This window comes from Lonchura striata, chromosome 19, assembly GCF_046129695.1.
Source record: "Lonchura striata isolate bLonStr1 chromosome 19, bLonStr1.mat, whole genome shotgun sequence".
Lineage (NCBI taxonomy): Eukaryota > Metazoa > Chordata > Aves > Passeriformes > Estrildidae > Lonchura > Lonchura striata.
The window spans coordinates 1,867,911-1,894,229 of NC_134621.1; the positions used below are offsets into that span (position 1 = coordinate 1,867,911).

At 44.5% G+C, this 26,319-nt stretch overlaps 1 protein-coding gene and 1 long non-coding RNA gene across 3 annotated transcripts; one reads left to right on the forward strand and one right to left on the reverse strand.

Moving 5' to 3' along the window:
• Window positions 1–983: 983 nt before the first annotated feature.
• LOC110474916 (uncharacterized) lies at window positions 984–3,455 on the reverse strand. 2 transcript variants are annotated; one of them, XR_002466185.1, is made up of 4 exons: window positions 3,323–3,455; window positions 2,319–2,517; window positions 1,524–1,634; window positions 984–1,052 (listed from the first exon to the last, which is right to left on the reverse strand). It is a non-coding gene; the product is annotated as an uncharacterized LOC110474916 (long non-coding RNA). The 2 variants fall into 2 exon arrangements; XR_002466184.2 differs by lacking the exon at window positions 984–1,052 and having other exon boundaries at window positions 1,324–1,634.
• A 5,437-nt stretch (window positions 3,456–8,892) lies between these two features.
• Window positions 8,893–24,282, forward strand: LOC110474897 (myosin heavy chain, skeletal muscle, adult). The gene is made up of 38 exons (XM_077787324.1): window positions 8,893–9,099; window positions 9,189–9,332; window positions 9,424–9,580; window positions 11,489–11,516; window positions 11,615–11,729; window positions 11,815–11,907; window positions 12,037–12,100; window positions 12,197–12,295; window positions 12,402–12,505; window positions 12,605–12,743; window positions 13,365–13,483; window positions 13,582–13,731; window positions 14,284–14,454; window positions 14,990–15,299; window positions 15,407–15,486; window positions 15,739–15,826; window positions 15,921–16,038; window positions 16,355–16,478; window positions 16,565–16,701; window positions 16,806–17,061; window positions 17,855–18,097; window positions 18,204–18,380; window positions 18,462–18,607; window positions 18,695–18,785; window positions 18,874–19,263; window positions 19,419–19,545; window positions 19,724–19,842; window positions 20,303–20,499; window positions 20,865–21,048; window positions 21,135–21,300; window positions 21,466–21,590; window positions 21,738–22,046; window positions 22,148–22,351; window positions 22,607–22,732; window positions 22,827–22,997; window positions 23,085–23,189; window positions 23,328–23,423; window positions 23,994–24,282. Exons 1-38 carry the CDS (start codon window positions 8,893–8,895, stop codon window positions 24,147–24,149), a joined length of 5,835 nt encoding a protein of 1,944 aa, XP_077643450.1. The 3' UTR covers window positions 24,150–24,282.
• The last annotated feature ends 2,037 nt before the right edge of the window (window positions 24,283–26,319 follow it).

A 26,319-nucleotide genomic window follows, 5' to 3' on the forward strand; every position in this document is an offset into this window, starting at 1 on the left:
GGGCTCCTTGGGGTGTGTGGGGCCCTCTCATTTTAACCAGCAAATGGAAAAGAGAGGAAGGGGTGTAACTCTGGAAGTGGAGTTGCCATCCTGGAGTCCCTGTCTGGTGAGGATGAAGGCAGAGGCAGGGTTTGTTCTGAGGTCCAGCAGTGCTGCCGGGGCCATCCATGTCCCTTTGCTCAGGCTGTGCTTTCCCATCCCTCATTTAGGGAAGGCTCTAGGGCTGTACAGCAGAGGTCCCTCAGGAGCCCCAGGAGTGTCAGAGCTGCAGGAGAAGCCCTGACAGGGCTGGTGGCTCTGACATGATGGTTGTGGAGACCCAGCCCTGCCTGCACCTTGACCCCCCTGGCCCTCTGGAGAGCTCAGGAAAGCCGTGTCCCAGGCAGGTACAGTCACTGTGGGGCCTCAGGCAAAGGACACTGAGCCCAGGACATCAGCGGGATGGTGGCTGTGCCTTCCCCCTCAGGCTGTTGCTCTGACAGCACAGGTGGCATCAGCTTTCTCCTCAGCTTGGGCTTTGTCACCTGAGACCAAGTTCCTTTAGGATCCTTGGCAGGAAGCCCACAGCATTATTCCTGGTGAGGGGAGCTGGGGGTGCCGCTCCACGGCCCCATCAGGCTCCTGTCAGTCTCAGGGAGCTCCCGGGGCAGCAGCTGAGCCGGCCCTCTGCTCCAGGCCCCAGGGCCAGGGGATGGCAGCCTGGAGCCATCCAGGGCACCTGCTCCGGGCCCTGCTCCTCTGCACACCAGCAACGAGGTCTCATTGAAACCTGGGGGCTTCAAACCTGCTGAAACTGCCTGGCCCATCTCATTGAAACCTGGGGGCTTCAGGGTGTTGTTTTATTTGTGTGTTTGTTTGTTTGTTTTGCAGGGATTTTTTAGGATTCTTACAACTCGCCATAATTTTCAGTCTAAACTAATAATTTCAAACAATGTGTGCTCCTCCTAAAGCCGTCTTTCGATAGATGGTTCTAGTTCTACATGTTCTCCTGGGAATTGCAGCACAGCTTTATTGAAGATCCATATTACATGATTAGGGCACATGTAGAACACCTAAGGGAAACCAAAGTTTTACTATTCTTAATGTGTAGCCTCTCAAAACTGAAAGCAAATTTGGAGAACCCTCTTCTTCCAATGTAAATAATGAATATGGGAATTACCAATACAAAACATCTGTTATCAATACTGCAGACTTTTTCTGCACTGGAAAATGCCTTGTACAATTCGGGTTTAATGTTCTGATGTCCTTCTTGTTTTATGAAGAAAAGTGGTAAGCATTTTTTTACATTATTACAACATTCACTTAGAGGAAAGAAAAGGCTAGTTGTGCAAATCTAAGCAAATTTATTTCCATAGTGTAGCCTCTCTCTGCTTCTCTTCTAGTGCAGTCAACAGAGAAACAAGCGAATTAGTCAAGCTAATTTTATTTCATTTTGCTGTGCTCATTTCTTCTCTTTCCATGACATTGTCCAGGTCCTTTTCCTTCTCTTTCCATTGCCATCAGAGCCTGTCCACCTCACTCACCTGTTTGGTAACTGAAGATTTTCAGCTACTCTGGCATGTGATGGAAAGGGCATCCTGAATGTCGCCTCTTCATCCAGAACCTGCTGCTCATGTTTCTTTCTCTGACATATGCTGTGAAGATGAGAGGAATTTGGGTAACCATAGAAATCTCACGCACACAGAAAGCAGTTTAAGTCTAAAAATTCTGTGAGTCAACTGTCTCTAATCTCTAGCTGGTTTTGCCCTCGCTCTTCGCTTTTCTTTGCAAGACTTCCTCAGTGGGGACTTAGGTCTCACCAAGCAAAATAAAGACATTCTTAGGTTTAAAATGTACCGTTGAAACTTCAGAAATCCAGTATGTTTTCCCTGCTGTGAGATCAACTAATAACTGTATCAAACACTGCAGAAATTAGTCTCCAAAGGAAGGGGCAGATCAGAAGAGCACAAAGCCATCTCAGTCCATTCACAGCTCCCCTGAGATACAAGGCTGTTCTAAGCAGTGCAGGCACAAAGGCCAGCTCTCTCATGTTCTGTTCTTGCAAAGGCCAAGCCAGTAACTGGCCCAAAGTACCTCACCAGGTTAGTTAATCTCTTCTTTGTTAGGCTCATCACTGTTTTTTTGCAAGACATAATCCCCATCTGTTTTTCTATCTATCCATTTTAGCATTGCTCATCTGGAATGATAGCTCAAGTCTCTGATGGACTCATTTTACCCAGATTAAATATGCCAAAACCAGAGAAAGTATTCAACATATTTAATTTAATTCAACACAGTACCCATATTTCAATAGAAATTCAATGTGAATTCATTCTTACCATCTCCAGGGTCCAGTGTTCAGTCACATCTTAGCAGAAGTGTCACAGTGAGAAGCTTGCACCAGAGAATTAATGTTCTGGCATTTCTCCTTGTTTCATGCCAGCATTCCTGAGAGGTCTTATTTTACCCAGGGATCTTCAGTATGAGGCTACACATTCCTTATCAGTCATTAAGGATCTGCAGGCAAAAAGGTCCCTCCTGGAATGTTTTATAAATATTAACAGCATAGCTGAGTATAGCATTTGCAAGCTGCAAATCCCATTGCATTTGCAACCTGCAATTCCCATTGGAAATTTTCCTTCTAGATTAATGTAAAACTAACATGAAGCAGTAAAAAATGCTGAACATCTTCAATTTTTTAACAAGAAACCTGGGTGCTTATCTTTGCATTTTGGATCAAGTCAGTATATGAGACAACATCTTTTCTTGCATGTTGATAATTTCATTCCTACAGCTAAAGGTTTCTCATTAGAAGATAAACTATTCTAGTAACTTTGTGTATTTTCCAAATTTATGTGATATTAACCTTTTTTTTTGGCAACAATAAGTATGTATATGTATTCCAGATGTAGCATTTGGATTAATTTTGTTTTCTTGGTTCAGCCTACTGAAACTAAGTGATTTCTAAAACGACAAGGGAGACAATGAATTAAAAGGATTTCATCACAATTCTTGATTTCCATTTCCAAAGTATGAAGCTCCTCTTGAGATTTTTGCTTTTTGAGACTGAAAAAGAAATGCTGAAAATTGTTAGCACATTCTAAAATGAATGATGTTGTAGTGAGTTTGTCTCTTGGATTCCTACAGGAGTGACAGCAGAGCTCAAGCCCTTTCTATTCCAGCAAAATTTCTGCTGCATCAACTTCTCATTTACGATGCACCCACATTACTGCATCTTCTCTCTCCACTGCCTGTCCCTCGTCTTTTTGCATCCTCTGTCCTGCATTACCCCTTCTCAGTTTCCCCACTGATGAGTGCTCCCATTCTTCTCACCCTCACCCACCTGACCTCAGCATGTCCTTGGAGGTGTGTCCCTTGCGGTGTGCACGAGCCCCTGCCCAGGCACAGGGTGGGACAGGCTCACACACTGCTCCTCTGCTCTCCCAGCTGTGTCTGGGCTTAGTTTACATGGGCCATGGTCTTCCAGAGAAACAGCACATCCATGCAGATCCTGCTCATCCCTGGTCCCTCCCATGGCCCTGAGCACCTCCCAGTTCCTGGTCAGGGCATCAGGGACTCCAGTTACCTGAGGAGGAGCTGCAGTGTCCTGTCCCCAGGCACAAGGAGACACTGCTGTTTGTGTAGGGCACCTGAGCCTGCTCTTCAGGTCCTTGACCCACAGCAGGAGGTTTCCTACTGGAGCCTAAGCTGAGCATCTCTGAGCTCTGTCCAGCCTCTCAGGGCTTGCCAGCAGGGAGTGGTTTGCTTTATCCTGTGAGTTTCATGTTGTTAGGGAAATAAGTCACTTGGAGTCATGGTTTTAATCTTCATCTGGTGGTGGTAGTGATTACTTATCAAGACCCAGTTTCACTCTGCAATGCATCTTGTTATCCCCCTGAATCTCTACTGCATCTTTCCCATGCCATGCCATTCTGTAAGCAGTAAAACTTCACAAGGCCTAGATCAGAGGACATGTCCATCATAGAAACATAATCAGTGTTACACTGGAAATCTACCGATGCTTATTGAATGAATTATCCCCAAACATATAGTCAGTCAGAAATAAATGTCATAGCTGCCAATCTTCTGGAAAAGTTTCTGGACTCAACACTTCCCAGTCACAATCTCAGTGAGGCATGATGCTACCTAACATGTGAAAATTTCTTTATTAATCTATAAATGAGCACTTCTTCATCTATTGCCCACTGAGTGGATGTCCTACTGGATAAACAAACATCCTGAAGACATGTCTAAAATTTCAGATTGTACTGAGAAACTAGTGAAAAAGTAGAAACTAATGAGGCTGCAAGAGACAGTTGATGAGCAGATAAAATTTATAAATTGAACATAATTTCACTGCTGCACCATAGTGAAAGGAGAAATGAGACCTCACAATTTTCTGCTACAGTGGACTCTGCTGACTGCCACAGGGTAATCTATTTTTAATAAGATTCAACCTAGACAGGATGTAAAGGCCTTCCTTGCCAAATGCAAGAAGTCAGTAGTGCTCATTTTCAATCATTTTTCTCAAGCTGCATAACAGAATGGATGAAAATTATATGAAGAACTGATTACTCTTTTCCTAGGTTTGTTTTTGGCAATAGGTTCTGACACCAGAACAAGAACCATGGGGCTTCTTCCACTGAAGAAAATAATTAATGAAACTATTGAATCATGGATAAAAGTAATGAAGAAAATATCACTCTTCCAGGCTATGTAAAGTATCCCACAATGGAATGCTATAAATTCTAGTCTCCAGTTAACGATGCAAATCTAAAAACTGTGAGATTCTGTCAGACCATAGGCTGGAAATCTGTGTATGTACATACTTGTACTTGTTGCTAAGTATTCTCTCTCTCTGCCTGCTAACACAGAGTCTGAGATAGAAGAAGTCATATCCTAAGGACTGGCAGACAGCGAGTCAGCTGCTTGATGTCTTTCTCAAGATGGTTCTATTTTCAGCATGCTTCAGTCTCTTCTTCATGGGAAATGTCAGCACTGTCATGCTTTGCCCACCCCACATTGCTGAGCAGGATATTCTGTGTCCAGGGTCTGTGCTCACTCTCCCTCTCCTTTTTTTGAGTGTGCCATGCTTTGCTCTCAGCTGGATCAGAGTCCAGCCCTGCAGTGACAGTAGCAGAACTGGGAGACAGTGGTGGGCAGGATCTATTTAATTTTTCTTTTAGTGTTAAGACATCGCTGCTGCTTTCAGCACACCCTTTCCTAAGGACTAGCAGCCCAACAGCTCCCTGGCCACGTGCCTCACTCTTGCCTGTTGCAAGGCTGGGTCCACATCCTGCACAACACAATAGAAAAAAAGCCCCAGAAGTGCTCTGCTGAGTCGACTGTCTTTGTCATTTGCCACTGGGAAAGCAAAGATTTTCAGTTCCAAATGTGAGGGGAGAGAACCCCCAGCTGTCACCCTAGGAGAAGCATCAGATATCCCTCATTCTTCTCTCATTGTCTCAAGTAAGGGTTGTTACATACTTCCTCTGTCTGAATTCTATAAATCATAAATTTAATCTTTTTGCTCAAAGCAAAGCACTTCCTTATTTTTACAGATCTGGGGATGCTGTGATTTTTAGCTGTTAAAATCTTATATGGTACAAGTAAAAAACACAATAATTTGCACTAATGATTCATTTTTAGTGACATGCAGAATGTCTTTTATATCTTATCTTTCAGGGCAAGTTAATTTAATATCTTTTAAATATAATATTCCTTCATATTTATAATTATAATATATTTTTATATATTGGTATGTATCTCATGATTCTGGAAATCACCTCAAGTGATTCTGGAATTCATCTTAGTTCTATACATGAGCTGAATTTCAAGAGTCGATATATTGTCTATATATGAGCTACAACAGGTTTCTGCTTTTCCATTTTCTGTAAAATCACCTTGGATTTAGTTACAATGGATTGCAGGTTTTTGCCAGTTGGCACAGAAAATCCTTAGCACCTAACCTGTTAATAAAGAAATCAGTTTTGGGGAATACTTTTTTTTTCAGACAGGACAAAAGATATGAGTTCATAATGTGAAAACAATATTTCCTTTAGTATATATGAAACTGATTGTCTGACCCCTGGCCTCCATTACTAAATGGTACTCCTTCAGTTTGTTTTTTTCATTGGGATACTTTCATGCATTTTACATTTTGATATGCAGGGTTTTGACAAGGTTTTTAGAAGACAAAGTCTCTCTAGTTTCATATATAGTCATGATCTAAGAAAACTCTTATATTCCAAAGGCCATGGTCTGTACTGCCATTAAGAGAAGTCTATATATCACAGAGCCAACTCTAGAGAAGAAGTTGAGTTATAATATTAATGAATTTTTAAAGAGAAGTTATTAAAATAAGTAATTTGTTTTATAAATTTAGTTAAAATATCCAAGGAAAGTTTTCTTACTGATAACTATGTTCAGAAAAATACCAATATGGGCTTTTGTAGCTTTTCTGTATTCAATTGTTGTGACACTGGATTAAAAGATTTTCAGTCAAGAATTTTGGTCATTAATGGTAATTCACACACACACATATACATAAACACACATCAAATTCCAATACTTGTCCAGTGATCAATTTTTTGTTTGTGTCTCTTGTGTTTCAGTTGCTGACAAGGCAGCCACATGATGGTTCTGTGCTCAGCAGACCTGCTTTGACCCTGTGCTGTCCTTGAGTCAAAGCTAGGAATGAATTAGTGACCAAACCATTGGATTATCTTATGGGAATTAGGGCAAACTCCTCTAACAAGGAGATGTGGCTGGTAGCCCAGATGAAGTGTCTCTCTATCAGTGCAGCCCTGTGGGCTGCAGACAGAAGGAGCTGCTAGCCACTGCCCAGACAGGCACTATGGCCTGATTGCTAGCACACAAACTTGTTGGGATGGATTGCATGACTGACATGTGCTGTGACTAACAGTCATAAAATATTTGGAAGGGAGAGTCAAGGAAGGAGAGATGAGAGAGTTTCCCTGGTGGGATGAATCCCCAGATTCTGAGGGAACTGGCTAAGCCACTATCCATCATACCTGACAAATTGTGGCTGTCTGATGAAGTTCCATTGACAGAAAAATCCCCATTTTTAAAAAGGGGCAAAAGAAAGACCCAGGGAACTACAGGCTGGTCTGTTTCACCTCTCTGTGGGGCAAGATCATGGAGCAGATCCTTCTGGAAAATATGCAGTACATGGGCTGGATGATCACACACCAAGAGTTGTCGTCAATGGCTTGAAATTCAGGTGGAGACCAGTAACAAATTGTGTCCCCGGCATGTTTTTTTGAAATCAGCATTATTTAACACATTTTTCAAGAGCATGCACAGTGGGATTGAGGGCACAGTCAGCAAGTTTGCTGATAACAACAAACCACGTGCCGCAGTCGATGCATTGAAGGGAAGATAGATTCTGGTTGGATATAAAAGTGACATTTTATATGAAGACGCCAGTGAGACACAGGCCCCAGAATAAGGGAATGCCCCTGGAATCATTGGAAGTGTGCAAGCTCAGGCTGAATGGGGATTTGAGCAACCTCTTCTATTCAAAATTCCTATCCACAGCAGCGGTGCTGCACTAGGTGATTCTTTTAAGGTTTCTTCCAACCCAAACCATTCTCTGATTTGTCCTCTGAGTTCTGTATGTCTGTGAAAGTCATAGATTGTGCAGACACAGGACTTCTGATGCCCCCCTGCACTCACTGTTTTACACAGGTTGTTTCTGAGCTCCTCCGGTTCAGGGCAGAGGGTGTTTCCACCAGTTTCCCCCTGCTCTGCCCAGGGAGCCCAGGGCTGAGCTGTGGCTTTGAGCTCCAGAGAGTTGCATGCTCATCCTTGGAACAAGCTTTTTGTGCCCATGCCTGTGCTTGATGTTGATATGTCCTTGGATCACATTTACAGACCTTGCCCCTGTGCTCTTCATTGAGCTTTACCCACTGAGCTCTTTTAGTAATCAGAATGGCAATGACCAGAAGAAGAGCTTGTTTAAATGAGCTTCAGTGACAGTGATATTTGTGATGCAAGGGAAATGCTGGACTGAGGATGTATCAGAGTAACACCACAGTCATGCAATAAAAATCTGCCTTGAGTACATGGACCAGTGGAAATGCAGCAGTATATTTCACTGGTCCTACATCCAAATTTTCCAAATGCCTAGACTAACTGAACTGTCCTTATGTCTCTAGACAAATTATTTATAGTGAATACATTCATAGCATTGGTAAGATACAAAACATTTCTAAATATATCATATTAAATCAAATGACTATGCCCTTAGTTCAGTTTGCCAGACAATGCTTTGCCAAAGAATGTTTGCCAAAAAATGTTTTGACCGAAGAAAGGGGAAGAATCCAGAGCACCTGCCAACCAGACTCTATAAAAGAGTCTTTGCAGTGCTCTGCCCTGTCTTCTCAAAAAGTTTCAAGGTAAGTGCACTGAATCTAGCTATTAGGTATTTCCATTATTGCATATTATGCATATATATTTTTCTTTTAAAACTGGTTTTCAACTAAGTTTTTCCATCTGCTTTTAAGGCTATAGTATTTATTCTATCTATATTTCAATTATTTTATACTAGAATAAAAAGGTTCCTTTAATATATTTCATAATCTCAAATATGACACAAGAATCCATACAGCCAAAGTAAAATCTGTACAGTTCCATAAGACACACAATAAATTTTTACAATGTTATTAAATATTATTTAAGGATGAAACAATATTTTTCTCTTCTGGGTTTAAATTATTAAACACAAGGAAGGCAACTTTTGGTAGTTTTAGCAATTCTAATAAGTGCCCAGTTTTAAAGCATTAGAAAAGCTGTCCTTGCAAGCAAGGTACATTAATGATCCATTCATGTTACATTTCTTTTCTTCTACAGGGTTCTTTGCTGCTGATGTGCCTTCAGTAAAGTGCAGACATGAGCTCTGCAGATGCTGAGTTAGCGTGTTTTGGGGAGGCGGCTCCTTACCTCCGAAAATCGGAAAAGGAGAGAATTGAGGCCCAGAACAAACCTTTCGATGCCAAGACATCTGTATTTGTGGTTCATCCCAAAGAATCCTTTGTGAAAGGCAAAATTGAGAGCAGGGAATCTGGAAAAGTCACTGTCAAGACTGAAGGGGGAGAGGTGAGTCAAAAACAAGGCTCAAGGGGAACATTCGATCCCCACTTTGAGCTTTTACATGATACATGTGGATCTTTCTGTTTTCTTGGCAGACCCTGACTGTGAAAGAAGATCAAATCTTCTCCATGAACCCTCCCAAGTATGACAAAATCGAGGACATGGCCATGATGACCCACCTCCACGAACCCGCCGTGCTGTACAACCTCAAAGAGCGTTACGCAGCCTGGATGATCTACGTAAGTGGCAGCAGCAGCTTCCTCTGGGCAGCCTCAGGAGCTGCTGGGCCAGGCTCAGGGGAAGCCTGAGTGCTGTGTCCCTTCCTCACAGACCTACTCGGGTCTCTTCTGCGTCACCGTCAACCCCTACAAGTGGCTGCCGGTGTACAACCCCGAGGTGGTGTTGGCCTACCGAGGCAAGAAGCGCCAGGAGGCCCCTCCACACATCTTCTCCATCTCTGACAACGCCTATCAGTTCATGCTGACTGGTGAGTTTCATGATTTTCTTTAAAATCACTTGGCTGTAAACACTCACAAAGGCGAAAAAGTCTCTTAATTGCAAAATAGTTAATAGTGTTGTGAGGGTGCATGCTCTTGTCATTGGAAATGATGAAGACTTTCCTTTGGTTGAAGAGAATCTGGTTAGAGATAATTTTGTCAAACCTGACATCCACAAATTCATTCAAATGGGATGAACCTGCAAGTGCTGAGGGAACTGGAGGACATCATATCTTGTCCTCTCTCATCCACCTTGGAATGGTCAACGCAGTCAGGAGATGTGTGTAAGGACTGCAGGAAAAGAAATGTCACATGTCCTCAAACAGGGCAAAAGGAAGATCCAAGGAACTACAAGCCTGACAGCCTCACCTGAGTGTTGGAATGGCTAATCCTGGAGGCTATTTCTAAGAATGCAGAATACAAGAAGTTGATCTGGAGTAGTCAGCATTGTTTCACCAAAGGGAAATTATGCTTAACCAACTTGATTTCTTTCTACAATGGGAGAACTGCATCAAGACATAAGGAGAGAGCACTGGATATTGTCTACTTGGATTTCAGCGAGGGTTTTGATGCTGTTTCTCATATGCTCATAGGCAAACTGAGGGAGTGAGGGCTGGACAAGTGGATGGTGAACTGGATTGAAAATTGGTCTGAATGGCAGGTCTCAAAGGGCTTGTTCTGGACCTTCAACTGTTCAACATTTTTTGAAATAATATGGAAGTGATGAAAATATTTCTGATTTGATTAAGTTATTAAGGTCAGCAAAAATGAAGTCTAATAATGAAGAATTACAGGGGGAATTTATTATATTAAGTTCTTATTCAGTGAATTTGCAAGAAATTTTTGTGAACAGGAGTGTGAAACAAATGCCACTAGGGAAAAACCCTCATTGCTAACAACTTTTATAAGTGTCTTCTAATACTGCTTCAAAATTTTGTCTCAAGGATCATAAATGTAAAAAATAAAAAGCTGAGACCTGAAGACCACTGAGCAAGAAATAAAGACCAAAACAGAAAGCATTACTATATGCAGGGGTATCTGCCCCTGGCATGTTATATGCATTTCAGGCTTCCTTCTTCACAAAAAAGATGTTGTAAAGTGGAACAGGTCAAGAGGAAGATGAAAAGGTTTCCCAAACATAGGACAGGCTGTGCTGGTAACTCTAGAAAGATTTTTATTACTTTATAAAATTATGCATGGCAAAGATAATATGAATAGAAAAGACAGAGTACATTATGAAACAAGCTCAACACCAGGAACATATTTTTTTCCTTTGTCACTGAGTGATTCAAAAATGGAGCATAGCAATGGAACACAAAAATAAGTGAGCATGGATTAAGAAAGCAAACAGATGAAATTGTGGAAAATAAACTCAGCTCAAGCTATTGAAAAGAGGATACATTAATTCTACCTCTGGAAGTACCAAAATTTCAATACTATAGAGAAGATTATGTTGATAAAGGTTCCTAGATGTTTATGATGTTCCTGTAATTTTATTTCACCAACAACCAACTGGAAACCAACATAAAAACCATTTAGAGGGTCTTGTGGACTGCTTGGAGTGGTTGTTCCTATGTAATAAAGTTTATGAGAAGCACATGCTCCGGTTCAATACAGTTTACCGATAGACAATTTAATCAGTAACTCTACAAAATTGATCCTTAGTTGGAACTATTTTCATAAACAAAATGAACAGTATGACATGAAGGGACTACCAGAAACACAACTGAATGTGTGCTACACCAGACACCATCAGAGGGTTGAGAAGTCAGCTTCCCACCAGCAGCTGGGAATATGAAAGTATTCAAAACAGGTGAAAGCATAAGGGATTCTGAAAGATATCAGATACCTATTGCAAGTGCATAATAATAATCTATTCTTTTCTGCCTTGTTCACAGATCGGGAGAACCAGTCCATCCTGATCACGTACGTACACCCCCTGCGCGGGTCCCTGCGGGGCTGCCCGGTGCCAGGGCCCCTCCTGCCTCACCACGCACCCTCTGCTTCTCTCTTGGCTTGGGCAGCGGAGAATCCGGGGCCGGGAAGACTGTGAACACCAAGCGTGTCATCCAGTACTTTGCAACAATTGCAGCCAGTGGGGACAAGAAAAAGGAGGATAAGTCATCAGGCAAAATGCAGGTGAGTCAGAAAGGACAGACAGAATGCTTGGCCTGCCATTGCCCTGTCAACCAAACACAGACACTGAATAATGATGTCCCTGCAGGGAACGCTTGAGGATCAAATCATCAGCGCCAACCCACTGCTGGAGGCCTTTGGAAACGCCAAGACCGTGAGGAACGACAACTCCTCACGCTTTGTGAGTTCTTGCTTTGCATAAGATCTCCCCCAGTCATGGCAGCACACATGATGCCTGAGCACGTCTTCCTGCAAAGGAGATGTCAGCAGAACACATCCAGGCTGACCTGCTGCTGCTTCTGCTTAACAGGGCAAATTCATCAGAATCCACTTTGGTGCCACAGGCAAACTGGCTTCTGCTGACATTGAAACGTGTAAGACATTCTCCTAGACTGTTCTCACCACTTCCCAAATTCCCACATCCAGGTACATTCTCACAAGGATCTAATTCTTTCTACCATCCTTGCCAGATCTACTGGAGAAGTCCAGAGTCACTTTCCAGCTCAAGGCGGAAAGGAGCTACCACATCTTTTATCAGATCATGTCCAACAAGAAGCCAGAGCTAATTGGTAGGAAGGAGCATTTTTGGCTTTTTGGGGTTGAGCACTGAGGAACAGTTCCCCCTCTCACCTGATTGGAAAAGTAAATCTATGCTTTGACTCTTCCTGTTTGCAGACATGCTCCTCATTACCACCAACCCCTATGATTTCCACTATGTGAGTCAAGGGGAGGTCACTGTCCCCAGCATTGATGACCAGGAGGAGCTCATGGCCACAGACGTAAGTAACACAGCAACAAAATCCCTACTGGGCATGTCCTGAGGGTAACTTCTCTGACCCAGTAAGGACATGTTTTTGAATTCATTATTTTGACTGCAGAGTGCCATTGACATCCTGGGCTTCACTGCAGATGAGAAAACAGCCATCTACAAGCTGACAGGAGCTGTCATGCACTACGGGAACCTGAAGTTCAAGCAGAAACAACGAGAGGAGCAGGCAGAGCCTGATGGCACAGAAGGTAGCAGCAAGTTCAGGGGCTGATTTGTGCTATGCCCTTCTCTGCCTCTGCAGGCACACTGCAGTTGCCCTAGTCTCCACAGAAAACACTGAGAATTCCTTTTTCACCCTTGCTCCAAGTGCAGAGGTGCTTTCCTAGTCATGAGAAGTTCCATTATACTATCCAGTAGTGTCTCCCCAAAATCATGCTGCCTGAAAGCAGGAACTTCAGTTTCAACACAGGATATCTCTCTTTCTCTCTCTCTCTCTCTGAAACCTACAAACACTAAGACACCTTGAGGGGTAATTGCGTTTCTGATGAAATAAGTCCTGCAAGCTGTGCTACCCAGAAATCCCGTTCTCACAGAATGAGAATGTACCTTGCCTTATGTCCTGCTAGAGACTTTTGTTGTTCTTCTGGGGAATTCCAGGTTCAAGCTCTTCCTATCGTAGCCATACTTGTTCTTGGTTTCAAAGACGACCAGCAGTAGTATCCAGAATTTGCATTCCTTCACAGGCCTCCTGTATGGGATGAGATAAATGTTCTTCCATTCCTTGAACATGAACAGCAGAATTTTTCACAACACCTGAATAGTAGAGATTGTCCATAAACAAATTATTTTCTCTCTCTCCTTCTATCTAGTGGCTGACAAGGCTGCCTATCTAACAGGCCTAAACTCAGCTGAATTTCTCAAGGCCTTGTGCTACCCCCGAGTCAAGGTTGGGAATGAATACGTGACCAAAGGTCAAAACGTGACACAGGTAACATCTGACAGTTAAAAACGCACAGCTTAAAGGAGTATGTGCACATTTTTATTTGCCCCTAGGAGGTAATTACAATCCTGTCTCCTCTGTGTTAGGTGAACAATTCAGTGGGTGCCCTGGCAAAGGCCATGTTTGAGAAAATGTTCCTGTGGATGGTTGTTCGCATCAACCAGCAGCTGGACACAAAGCAGCCCAGGCAGTACTTCATTGGTGTCCTGGACATTGCTGGCTTCGAGATCTTTGATGTAAGGAGCAAGGGTTTGCCACCACAGTCAAGCAATGGACAAGGAGGGGTCAGGAGGACTCAGAAACACATAGAGGACTAAAGCTCACACAGCTATGGCCCATGGGTTGGAGGTTCTTTTTAAGGAAGTGGTCTGGCCAAGTTCACAGCATGTTTCCTGTTCTGTGAATGCAGTGATGATGCAAGGACTTCTGTGCCAGAGCACAAAAACCCCCAGATTATTGTTCTGAGGCCAGGGAAATTCTTGGGTGGGACACTGAGGAGGTTTCTACCATCCAGCAGTTCAGAGAGCTGGCAACATGGAGCTACTGAGCTTACCAAAGACTTGCAGTCGAGTAGCACAGTGAAAAAGATTTATAAGTGTTTTCTTGACTTGTGAAGTAATAATGAAAATGTCCTTCAAGGACAGTGGGTGTTAGAGTAGAAACACATATTGGTCTAGTAGGGTTGGGACTGGTGTTTCAACTTCAAACAGCCTTAGGAGAATGGCAGCAAAGGCCTGTGTGTTCTGGCACACCTTGAGAACCTGTGCACTTTTCCTTGCTTTGGGCAGTTCAACAGCTTTGAGCAGCTGTGCATCAACTTCACCAATGAGAAACTGCAACAGTTCTTCAACCACCACATGTTCGTGCTGGAGCAGGAGGAGTACAAGAAGGAGGGAATTGAATGGGAGTTCATTGATTTTGGCATGGACCTGGCTGCCTGCATTGAGCTCATTGAGAAGGTACATTTCCCTTGCATACATATGACGGCTGATGGAATTCTGTGATGTTTCTGAGGTACAGTCAGATCCAAAGTCCACAGAAAAATCTGAGAAATAAATATCATTCCAATGGACCTCCCCAAATTACAGAGCCCCTGGTATATGTTTTCCCCGTGAATTTCTCTTTATCATTGCTCCCCCAATTCTCATGTGAACTGAACAGACATTCCTACCTGTTCAATGAAGATAAAGTGCAGGGAGGCAATGGAGGGCAGAAATAAATTCCTTGACTGAGAACAATTCCTGGTAAACCCAGGCTTTCATCCAGGCTGAGGTGCTGTCAACCAGACTTTTATGTTCATAAAACATGCTTCTTGTCATTGTCATAGAGTCACAGAATGGTTTGGTCGGAAGGGTGATAAAGAACATTTTGTTCCAATCCCTTACCATGGTGGGGGACTCCTTCCACTAGACCAGGCAGGTGAACATCCCAACCAAAGTGATAGTGAACATTTCCATTATAACCTTTCCTGTCACTTCTTGTGATTTCTCCCAGCCCATGGGCATCTTCTCCATCCTGGAAGAGGAGTGCATGTTCCCCAAGGCAACTGACACCTCTTTCAAGAACAAGCTCTATGACCAGCACCTGGGCAAGTCCAACAACTTCCAGAAGCCCAAACCTGCCAAAGGCAAGGCTGAGGCCCACTTCTCCCTGGTGCACTATGCTGGCACAGTGGACTACAACATCACTGGGTGGCTGGAGAAGAACAAGGACCCTCTGAATGAAACTGTCATTGGGCTGTACCAGAAATCATCTGTGAAGACCCTGGCTTTACTCTTTGCCAACTATGGTGGAGCAGATGCAGGTTGGTTCTTTGAATTCTATGTTTTCACTGATGTACAGCCTACAGAAAGGAACTAAAAATGGCAAAAAAGAAAAAAAAATCTAAAATCTGTTTTATTTTCAATTTAGCCGAGGCGAGTGGTGGTGGTGGCAAGAAGGGAGGCAAGAAGAAGGGCTCTTCCTTCCAGACTGTCTCAGCTCTCTTCAGGGTAAGAGCAGAATTCATTTCCTCATTTAAATATCTAATGAAATAAAATAGGAGTTCAATAAAATTGCCATGAGAAGACAGACCTATCATTCACTAAGACACTGATTCATAATCATACAATTTTGACACCAACATAATAATGTATTTCATACAGTTCAAGACCCAGAAGGACTCATGTTTTTTTTATGCACATCATAGATAGGCATGTGATTCTTACTAGATTAAACATAAACTTTTCCTTGTAATCTCACAGGAGAATTTAAACAAGCTGATGGCTAACTTGAGAAGCACTCACCCCCATTTTGTACGGTGCATCATCCCAAATGAAACTAAAACACCTGGTAAGTCAAGCCAAGGGCAGGAAAGCTTGAGCAGCAGAAGCTTTTCTCCTGCGTGTAAAACAGCAGGATAGTCACTAATGGTGGTATTTGCCAGGTGCCATGGAGCACGAGCTGGTGCTGCACCAGCTGCGCTGTAACGGCGTGCTGGAAGGGATCAGGATTTGCAGGAAAGGGTTCCCCAGCAGAGTCCTCTATGCTGACTTCAAACAGAGGTAAGAGCTCTGCACCTTTCTGCCAATTCAGACTAAGCCAAAGAGCCTGATCATCTTAACAATCTTTACATTTTACATTGTCATGTTTTGTCGTGAATTTATGACTTATGTTATGCTGATTGTGAGGATTCAGTTTGACTCTGAGTTAATGGTATGAATAGTTCTTGCACTCTCTTGCAGTGTCTTTCAAGTCTTGCACTGTCTTCAAAGAATGTACTCTCTAATACATTCAGCTGTTGCTGAGTAGGCTGTGAGGTTCAATCACAGTGATGGTTTCAGAACTGTTGATTTCTTAATGTTCTGCTTTCTCCTACAGATACAGAGTACTTAATGCCAGTGCTATCCCAGAGGGACAGTTCATGGACAACAAGAAGGCTTCAGAGAAGCTTCTTGGGTCCATTGATGTTGACCATACCCAGTACAGATTTGGTCACACCAAGGTAGAATGAAGTTCTGTATTTAAATACAGCGTGCCCCAGTAATGCACATCCCAACACTGATGTTCTACAATCTTGCCTTTCTCAAGGTATTCTTCAAAGCTGGACTGATAGGTGTGCTAGAGGAGATGAGAGATGAGAAACTGGCAGAGATTATGACCATGATACAAGCCAGGTGCAGAGGCTTCCTTATGAGAGTGGAGTACCAGAGAATGGTCGAGCGGAGGTAGATATTTTTCAGTTGTTCATTATTTTCTAATGGTAGCTGGCTAATTGAGTCAAAATTGACCAAACACAGGATATTCAATAACCATATGGATTTGTTTTCAGGGAGTCCATCTTCTGCATCCAGTACAACGTTCGCTCATTCATGAATGTCAAACACTGGCCATGGATGAAGCTGTTCTTCAAGATCAAGCCCTTGCTGAAGAGTGCAGAGTCTGAGAAGGAGATGGCCAACATGAAACAGGAGTTTGAGAAAACCAAGGAAGAGCTTGCAAAGTCTGAGGCAAAGCGGAAGGAGCTTGAGGAGAAAATGGTGGCTTTGGTGCAGGAGAAAAATGACCTGCAGCTCCAAGTGCAGGCTGTGAGTATCACTGTTCATTTTTCCCTGGAAAAAGAATGATATGCTGTCAGAATGCTTCTTGTCCTGCAAAGAGAATCGCAGGAACTAATGGGTGGAAGAGAACAGTCTAAAGCACGCACTCTGAGGCACTCTAATGTTGCATAAACAGGAACTGGCAGGGGCATACTGAGAGTCCTGGCAGACTCATATGGCACTTACCATTGCTATTGTCTGAGGAAAGAGCCATGTAACACCAGCCAATGTGCATTGAACAGCAGAGACCTTGGAGCTGGGAGAGAAATAATTTTCAAAGCTGTGTTTCTGTTTAATACCGTAAAAGCAAACCTGGGAAAGACATACTTTTCCTCCAAACTCAATTAGAAAAACACAATTTGACCAAAGAAAACAAATCTTTCTCCACTGAAGTATTCTCATAAAGCTTCTATTGCTCAAATACTATGAAGTTTAATAGTCAATTAAATGGAAGAAGGTATTGCATATTTTTTCCATAAGAAAAATACTCCAAGCTATTGTTCCTGCTGAAAATAGAAACTGAAGTAACTCCTATTCCATTCTGTTTGTGGGTGGTATGAGGAAATCTCATAGATAGTAACCCTGAGAGACATATTTAAAAGGCACAAAAACTTTGGAATAAATATTAATTCCAAATGAAAAGGTTTTCCAGTAGACACCACTCAAGATCCTTCTGTTGCTGGAGTTGAAGTTTAGGTTCAGATGCTACTCTGTCATAAAACAGTCAGAGTAAAGAGAGTTTAAAAACATTAAAATCTACAAAATTCTGTCTACCTACCAGGAAGCAGATAGCTTGGCTGATGCTGAGGAAAGGTGTGACCAGCTCATCAAAAACAAAATCCAGCTGGAAGCCAAAATTAAGGAGTTGACGGAAAGGGTTGAGGATGAAGAGGAAATTAATGCTGAGCTGACAGCCAAGAAGAGGAAGCTGGAGGATGAGTGTTCCGAGCTGAAGAAAGATATTGATGACCTTGAGCTAACACTGGCCAAGGTGGAGAAGGAAAAACACGCCACTGAAAACAAGGTATGAGGTAGAACCAGTCAATGGCACTTCAGAAAATGGGCTGTGTGCTATGACAGGACTTCTATAGCTACTTCCTTTATTTACATTTGCTCCCTTCTTCCTAAAGGTGAAAAACCTGACTGAGGAGATGGCAGCCTTGGACGAGACCATTGCCAAGCTGACAAAAGAGAAGAAAGCCCTCCAAGAGGCCCATCAGCAGACCCTGGATGACCTGCAGGTAGAGGAAGACAAAGTCAATACTCTGACCAAAGCCAAGACCAAGCTGGAACAGCAAGTGGATGATGTAAGCACACACAGAGCAGGAACAGGACAGGTATGGAGCCTGACCTGGCTGGCAGAGCCCTGATCATCTTGTTGTGTTTAGCTGGAAGGGTCCCTGGAGCAAGAGAAGAAACTGCGCATGGACCTGGAGAGAGCTAAGAGGAAGCTGGAAGGAGACCTGAAGCTGGCCCAGGACAGCATCATGGATTTGGAGAATGATAAGCAGCAGCTGGATGAGAAACTGAAGAAGTAAGTGTGGCTCTGGGGCACCTGAGTGCTGGGCTGCAGCACTTGTCTCTTTGCTTTGAGCTCTAACATGGTTCACTTGGCCCAAAGGAAAGACTTTGAAATCAGCCAGATCCAGAGCAAGATTGAGGATGAACAAGCCCTGGGCATGCAATTTCAGAAGAAGATCAAGGAGCTGCAGGCAAGTCTCTGTTCCTTCCCCTGCCTTGCTCAGGCTCAGCTCAGGCAGGAGGAGGGCACGGGTGTGAAGGGTCCCTGGTGTTCTGCAGGCCCGTATTGAGGAGCTGGAGGAGGAAATTGAGGCAGAGCGAACCTCTCGTGCCAAAGCAGAGAAGCATCGCGCTGACCTGTCCAGGGAGCTGGAGGAGATCAGCGAGCGCCTGGAAGAAGCAGGAGGGGCCACAGCAGCTCAGGTGGAGATGAACAAGAAGCGAGAGGCAGAATTCCAGAAGATGCGCCGTGACCTGGAAGAGGCCACGCTGCAGCACGAAGCCACGGCTTCCGCCCTGCGCAAGAAGCACGCGGACAGCACAGCTGAGCTGGGCGAGCAGATCGACAACCTGCAACGCGTGAAGCAGAAGCTGGAGAAGGAGAAGAGTGAGCTGAAGATGGAGATTGACGACTTGGCTAGCAACATGGAGTCTGTCTCCAAAGCCAAGGTAAGGATTTTCAGGAAAAAATGCTTGCAGGAACAACGTGTGGCACAAAAGCTGCCTCTTTAACACGCATTCCCAGAAACAAATTCCCCACTGTGACCACAATAAGGCAGAGTGCAGACCCTCATCTCTTTTCCTTTCCCATGTTTCCTCTCTAGGCCAACCTGGAGAAGATGTGCCGCACACTGGAAGATCAGCTGAGTGAGCTTAAAACAAAGGAGGAGCAGAATCAGCGTATGATCAACGACCTCAATACGCAAAGAGCTCGTCTGCAGACAGAGTCAGGTGAGACATCCTCATCCCAAAAGTTCAATGGCAGGACCTGCATGGCCTGGAGTGAGCCAGAGAGTACAAGGTGGCAGCTGGTATAAGCTCTCCAGGCCGTTCCAGGTTATGTGGCATTACAGGCAGAAGTTGTCATAGGAAGAACAATCAACTTCCTTTTTTCCCTTTCCTTTTCCAGGTGAATATTCCCGCCAGGTGGAGGAGAAAGATGCTCTGATTTCTCAGCTGTCTAGGGGCAAGCAAGGATTTACCCAACAGATTGAGGAACTCAAGAGACATCTAGAGGAAGAAATCAAGGTCTGGAATTACCCTACTGTCCACAGCCAACATTACGCCGAAAAGTATCTGCAGAATCCTATTTGATGCTAGACTGCTTCTGTATTCCTTCCCTAAACACACATAGGACTGGAGGGAGCAGCACTAATGCACAACCCCTCACACTTCCACTAGAGAGGGAAGGAAGCAGGATGCTTTAGGTGCTGGAGGAAGTCATCCACATGAGATTCTTCCATGAGATTCTGATAATCTTCTGTGAGATAGGATTCTGCCCCTCATTTAAAAAAAGAGCAGGTTACTGTCTCCAGAGGAGCTGTAACAAATATTTCCTGAAACTCCAGAACATGTAAACGAGGGCTTCACCTGTTCCAAGCTCTACATTTGCCCAATTAGAGTTTCATTCCAATTTCATTTTCATGTTCACAGTCAAGAGGCATCTTAAGACAAGTATTCAAGTTAACCAAACCCAATATACCCACAGGCCAAGAACGCCCTGGCCCACGCCCTGCAGTCTGCTCGCCACGACTGTGACTTGCTCCGGGAACAATATGAGGAGGAGCAGGAGGCCAAGGGGGAGCTGCAGCGAGCCCTGTCCAAGGCCAATGGTGAAGTGGCCCAGTGGAGAACCAAATACGAGACGGACGCGATTCAGCGCACGGAGGAGCTCGAGGAGGCCAAGTACGTGGGGAAGCAGGATGGCAAATGACTGGAGCAGACCGAAACTGGTCAAGGGAAATTGGAACCTCTGAGAGGGGGTTAAGAAAAGGGTGGGAAAAAGGCAAGAATATAATGTATTTGGAAAAAAAAGGAGAGAGCAGGAGGAAGAGAAAAAGTATAACTTGGAAGAGAAATTATAGGTTTTAGAAGTGCTAAGAGTCACCTGATCCTCCACAGGTGGTAAGACACAGCAAAAGATCAATCCTTATATATCTGTGAAAAGTGCTTGGCTCAAAACTGCCAAAGTGACAAACTGCCCTCTTATGACATTGTAGAACTGATGCCCTTCCAAACGCAAATGTACAATTGTCCTTCTCTCCTCCCAGGAAGAAACTGGCCCAGCGCCTGCAGGATGCAGAGGAACATGTTGAGGCTGTCAATGCCAAATGTGCCTCCCTGGAAAAGACAAAGCAGAGGCTGCAGAATGAAGTGGAAGACCTGATGATTGATGTGGAGAGATCCAATGCTGCCTGTGCTGCTCTGGATAAGAAGCAGAAGAACTTTGACAAGGTCTTTTGGCTTCCAGCACCAGCATTCCTGGCCAGAGCATGGCCCTGTGATAGCCACAGCCCTACTCACACCCCGTTTCTCTTCAGATCCTGGCAGAATGGAAGCAGAAGTATGAGGAAACGCAGGCTGAGCTGGAGGCCTCGCAGAAGGAGTCGCGCTCTCTCAGCACGGAGCTGTTCAAGATGAAGAATGCCTATGAGGAGTCCTTGGACCACCTGGAAACAATGAAGCGGGAGAACAAGAACTTGCAGCGTAAGTCCCTCTGCTCCTCCCTGGCCTTTCTCACTATCAGCCATCACCTCCATTGGCCATGGGTCTGTGCTTGCAGGTCTGCAGAGATGTCTGTCACCTTGGTGGGACAAGGTCCTTCCCATTCTGCTCAGAGCCTGACCATGCCATTGATCTTTGTTCCCACAGAGGAGATTTCCGACCTCACGGAGCAGATTGCGGAGGGAGGAAAGGCAATTCATGAGCTGGAGAAAGTCAAGAAGCAGGTTGAGCAGGAGAAATCTGAACTGCAAGCCTCCCTGGAGGAAGCTGAGGTACAGACATTGCTAAGAAATGATGTTCCCACCAGGAGTATGGGTGTAGTCATTTGGAGAGAGAATAGGAAAGCAAACTTCCCATAATGTGGACCTGCATAAAAAATTACTTAGAAAGTAAAACACTCTTTGTGTTGAATTCTGCAGGCCTCTCTGGAACATGAGGAAGGGAAGATCCTGCGCCTGCAGCTTGAGCTCAACCAAGTGAAGTCTGAGATTGACAGGAAGATAGCAGAGAAGGATGAGGAGATTGACCAGCTGAAGAGGAACCACCTCAGAATTGTAGAATCCATGCAGAGCACCCTGGATGCTGAGATCAGGAGCAGGAATGAAGCCCTGAGGCTGAAGAAGAAGATGGAGGGTGACCTGAATGAAATGGAGATCCAGCTGAGCCACGCCAACCGCCAGGCTGCAGAGGCACAGAAGAACCTGAGAAACGTCCAGTCTGTGCTCAAGGTCTGTTCACCTGAACTACAGAAAGAAAAATGTTATCCCTGACATTTCTGCCACTCAAGCACCCACTGATGCCTTATAATTTCCCTTATCTCTCCTTCCAGGACACTCAGCTGCACTTGGATGATGCTCTCAGGACACAGGATGACCTGAAGGAGCAGGTGGCCATGGTGGAGCGCAGAGCAAACCTGCTGCAGGCTGAAGTTGAGGAGCTCCGGGCAGCCCTGGAGCAGACGGAGCGGTCGAGGAAATTGGCTGAGCAGGAGCTCCTGGATGCCACTGAACGTGCACAGCTCCTCCACACCCAGGTCAGGCTCGGCTAGAAATTATTGCCATTCACAAGTGATAACAAAGACTCAAATTATTATTCATCTTTAAATGATTACTGTGTAAACCTTTGAAGAACTGTGCTGCAACATGTCCCCTCCAGCCAGCTCTCAATATCTGGTTTACTGCTCTGGTCTCTAGCACGAAAATCCTTGCTAAGCTCTACCTGCATTTTCAGGCCTTGATGTGGAGGCATTTGGTCTGACAGTAGGAATCCTGTCTTTCCTGTTGCACAGAACACCAGCCTGATCAACACCAAGAAGAAGCTGGAAACGGACATTGCCCAGATCCAGGGTGAAATGGAGGATACCATCCAGGAAGCCCGCAATGCTGAGGAGAAGGCCAAGAAGGCCATCACTGATGTGAGTTGGACACTCCTGGCATTGCTGTCGATGAATGTACTCTCCCCAAAATATCTCCATTCCTAAAATGGCTTTGACCTTTTGCTCTGATCAGGCGGCCATGATGGCAGAAGAGCTGAAGAAGGAGCAGGACACCAGTGCCCACCTGGAGAGGATGAAGAAGAACCTGGACCAGACGGTGAAGGACCTGCAGCACCGTCTGGAGGAGGCTGAGCAGTTGGCACTGAAGGGAGGGAAGAAGCAGATCCAGAAGCTGGAGGCCAGGGTGTGTAGGGCTGGGGCTGTGCCTGAGTGAGCGTGTCCTTGGAGAGACATTGCCAGGGAAGCTGCAGGGATGGGCTTGTCCTTGCAGGTGCGGGAGCTGGAAGGGGAGGTTGATGCTGAGCAGAAGCGCAGCGCTGAAGCCGTGAAGGGCGTGCGCAAGTACGAGCGGAGGGTGAAGGAACTCACCTACCAGGTAAGGCAGGAACTCTGCTCTCACAGGGCTTTCCCACAGTGAGTCACATCTTGCACACACTGTCCTCAAGGGAATTGTTAACGTCATGTGATGCAGAACCAAGAACTGACTCTCTTTCCTGTTTGTCAAACACTCTAGTCTGAGGAAGACAGGAAGAATGTCCTCAGGCTGCAGGATCTGGTGGACAAGCTGCAAATGAAAGTGAAATCCTACAAGAGACAAGCTGAGGAGGCTGTGAGTATTGCTTGGAGAAGGGGCAAAGGCCACATTCCACTGAGGCAGGATGCACATTGAATGGGGCTGAATACCAGGAGAGGTGTATGAAAAAGCTCCTGAGACAGAACCATCTTTGCCACACTGCTTTCCTATTGTGTCAGGAGGCCTTGTTGAGCTCTGGGCACCCTGCAGTCAGGGACCTTCATTAAGGGAATTTCTTCAGACTTTTTCACACAGCAGACAGCATAAATAAACCCAGGGGCCACAACCACTGGCTGACAAGTTCCTGAATCTCTGCAGGTAATGAGCAGCAGAAGGCTTCAGGGTCTTAACCCAGTAACTCATATAGAAAAGTAGTGCAAGTGTAAATATAGAAATGATACATTGAAGGGGTGAAATTGCTCCTCATTTGTGATACATTCCTGGTGAAGCTTGTCCCAGTAGGGTCCTGAAAAGGGGAGGATGAGGAGCTCTGTGTGAGCAGTGGTGGGAGGGGGAGGGAGATTTGCAGCCCCACAAGGCTGACTTGCAGCAGGAATGAAACCCCTGCCCTGTGCTCCTGAGCCCTGATTCCCTCTCCTCTCATAGGAGGAGCTGTCCAATGTCAACCTCTCCAAGTTCCGCAAGATCCAGCACGAGCTGGAGGAAGCCGAGGAGCGGGCTGACATTGCAGAGTCACAGGTCAACAAGCTCCGAGCCAAGAGCCGGGACATGCACGGCAAGAAGATAGAAGAGGAAGAGTGAGCATGTCCTGAGGCATCAGAGTGACCTGAGGGCTGCACAAAATGTGAACCCTTTGTCACTTCCTTCTTTCTGCAGTTTTTGTTTTTAACCATTTTAGTGTTTAGAGAATAAATAATAGTTTCTTTTGTGTGCATACCATGAGCAGTACTTTTCATTTATTTCTGGTTTTATTGGCTAGACCTTTATTACCATTTTTGGTAATTTTTTGCAGAGTTTTGTCTTAAAATCTCTGTGTACCTATGTCACAATGCAGACTTTTTGTCATCTAGTTCCTGACTACTTATCCCTTTTTTTTTCCTTAGTGACTGAGTTGTGATTAGAAAAATAACATCACATGAAGAGAAATCAAGGACAATAATTGCTGATTGTGACTCCTGCAAGTTCTTCCTACTGGTATACCCCAGACAATATCTTATATTTACCCTTATGGCACCTGAGCACTTTCCAGCTTGCAGTTGTCAGGTGTGAGATGCTCCTTTTGCTGGCCTCTGAGAGTGATTTCTAGACTGGTAATAACCCAAAGAGTTTATGTTTTTTTGTGAAGCTGACAGAAAGTAGTCTTTCGTCTCCACTATTTTTTCTTCTTGAATGTAATTAGAAGACCATGAAGAGTATCTTATCCCCTTGAATTAAAACTGGAGAAAGTTGGCGACAGTTCTGTGAGAATTCCTTTAGTTTCTATAAATTGGATCAGTGTCTACAAAAGCTGAGTTTCTGCCACACTACTTTCTTAAACACTGCCCTCTCTTGGGGAATTTTTCTTTCATGATGAGAAGATCAGTTGTTTGATGTGGTGTTTTCCCTAATGGTGTTGTAGAAACTCAAAACCCACACCAGGAGCTTCTCTCACTACCCTATGGCAAGAGAGGTCAGAGAAGACAGTGGGGAAGAGACAGCTTGTAGTAGTCCAGCAGTGAAAGAATAACACTTCATTAGAAGCTTTAATTTCATTAGTAGCTGTTTGGATGAATGATTTTCCATTCAATGTGCAAAGTTGGGCAATTAAATGGCAGATTCTGAGCCTGAGTAGAGATCCACATAAACTGACAATGAAGACTTGAGTGCAGATGGAGAAAGTTACCATGTTCAATCCCAGGCCCTGACTCCTAGGGCAGAGTACACTGAATTCCCAGAGAGCGTTGAACCAAGCGTATGTAACACCTCCAGGGAAAGAACTGGTATGGGGAACTGAGGACAGGTAGTTTATGTCCTTCCAAAAGGAGCAGTCTGTTAAATTCCAGTCAGCCTTACATATGAAAAAACACAAAACTTTGAGATGATAGATGAGCATGTGGACAAAGAGATACAGTGGATATAATTAACTGGGATTTCCAAAACCTTTCAGCAAGGTTATGAAAGCCAACAAAGGCTTTTATAGAAGTGAGGAAGCCATGGGATAGCCCGAAGTGTCTTGCTTAGATGGAGACAGAATGAAAGAGTTACGAGTGCTGGGGCCTGTGTTGTTCAATTTACTGATAAAGCAGACAACACCAAGCTGGATGTTCCAGCTGATACACCAATGGGAAGGAATATCATCCAGTTAAAGAGATGTCATGAGACCCCATCTGTAGTGCTGGATTCAGCTCTGGGACCTTCAAAACAGACAATGGACCAGGTGGAGCAGATGCAGAGCAGAGCCACCAAAAAAAATATCCAAGTCCTGGAATGCCTCTGCTATGAAGAAAGGCTTACCTAGTTGTGCCTGCTCAGCGTAGAGATGAGAATGCTCTGAGAAGACCATACTGCAGGTTTTCAATATATAAAGGCAGCTCATAAGAGAGGGGGAGACTTTTTACTTAGGCCTGTGGCCATAGGATAAGGGGAAAAGTTTTAAATTATAAAGGGTAGATTCTGGTTGGATATAAATAGACATTTTTTAAGAAGAGGGCAGTGAGACACAGGAACAGACAGGCCCCAGAATACAGGAATGTCCCACCAGTGAAGTGTGCATCTCAGGTTGAATGGGGATTTGAGCAACCTGATCTAGTCAAAATTCCTACCCACAGCAGTGGTGCTGCACTAGATGATTCTTTTAAGGTTTCTTCCAACCCAAACCATTCTCTGATTTGTCCTCTGAGTTCTGTATATCTGTGAAAGTCAGAGATTGTGCAGACACAGGACTTCTGATGCCCCCCTGCACTCACTGTTTTACACAGGTTGTTTCTGAGCT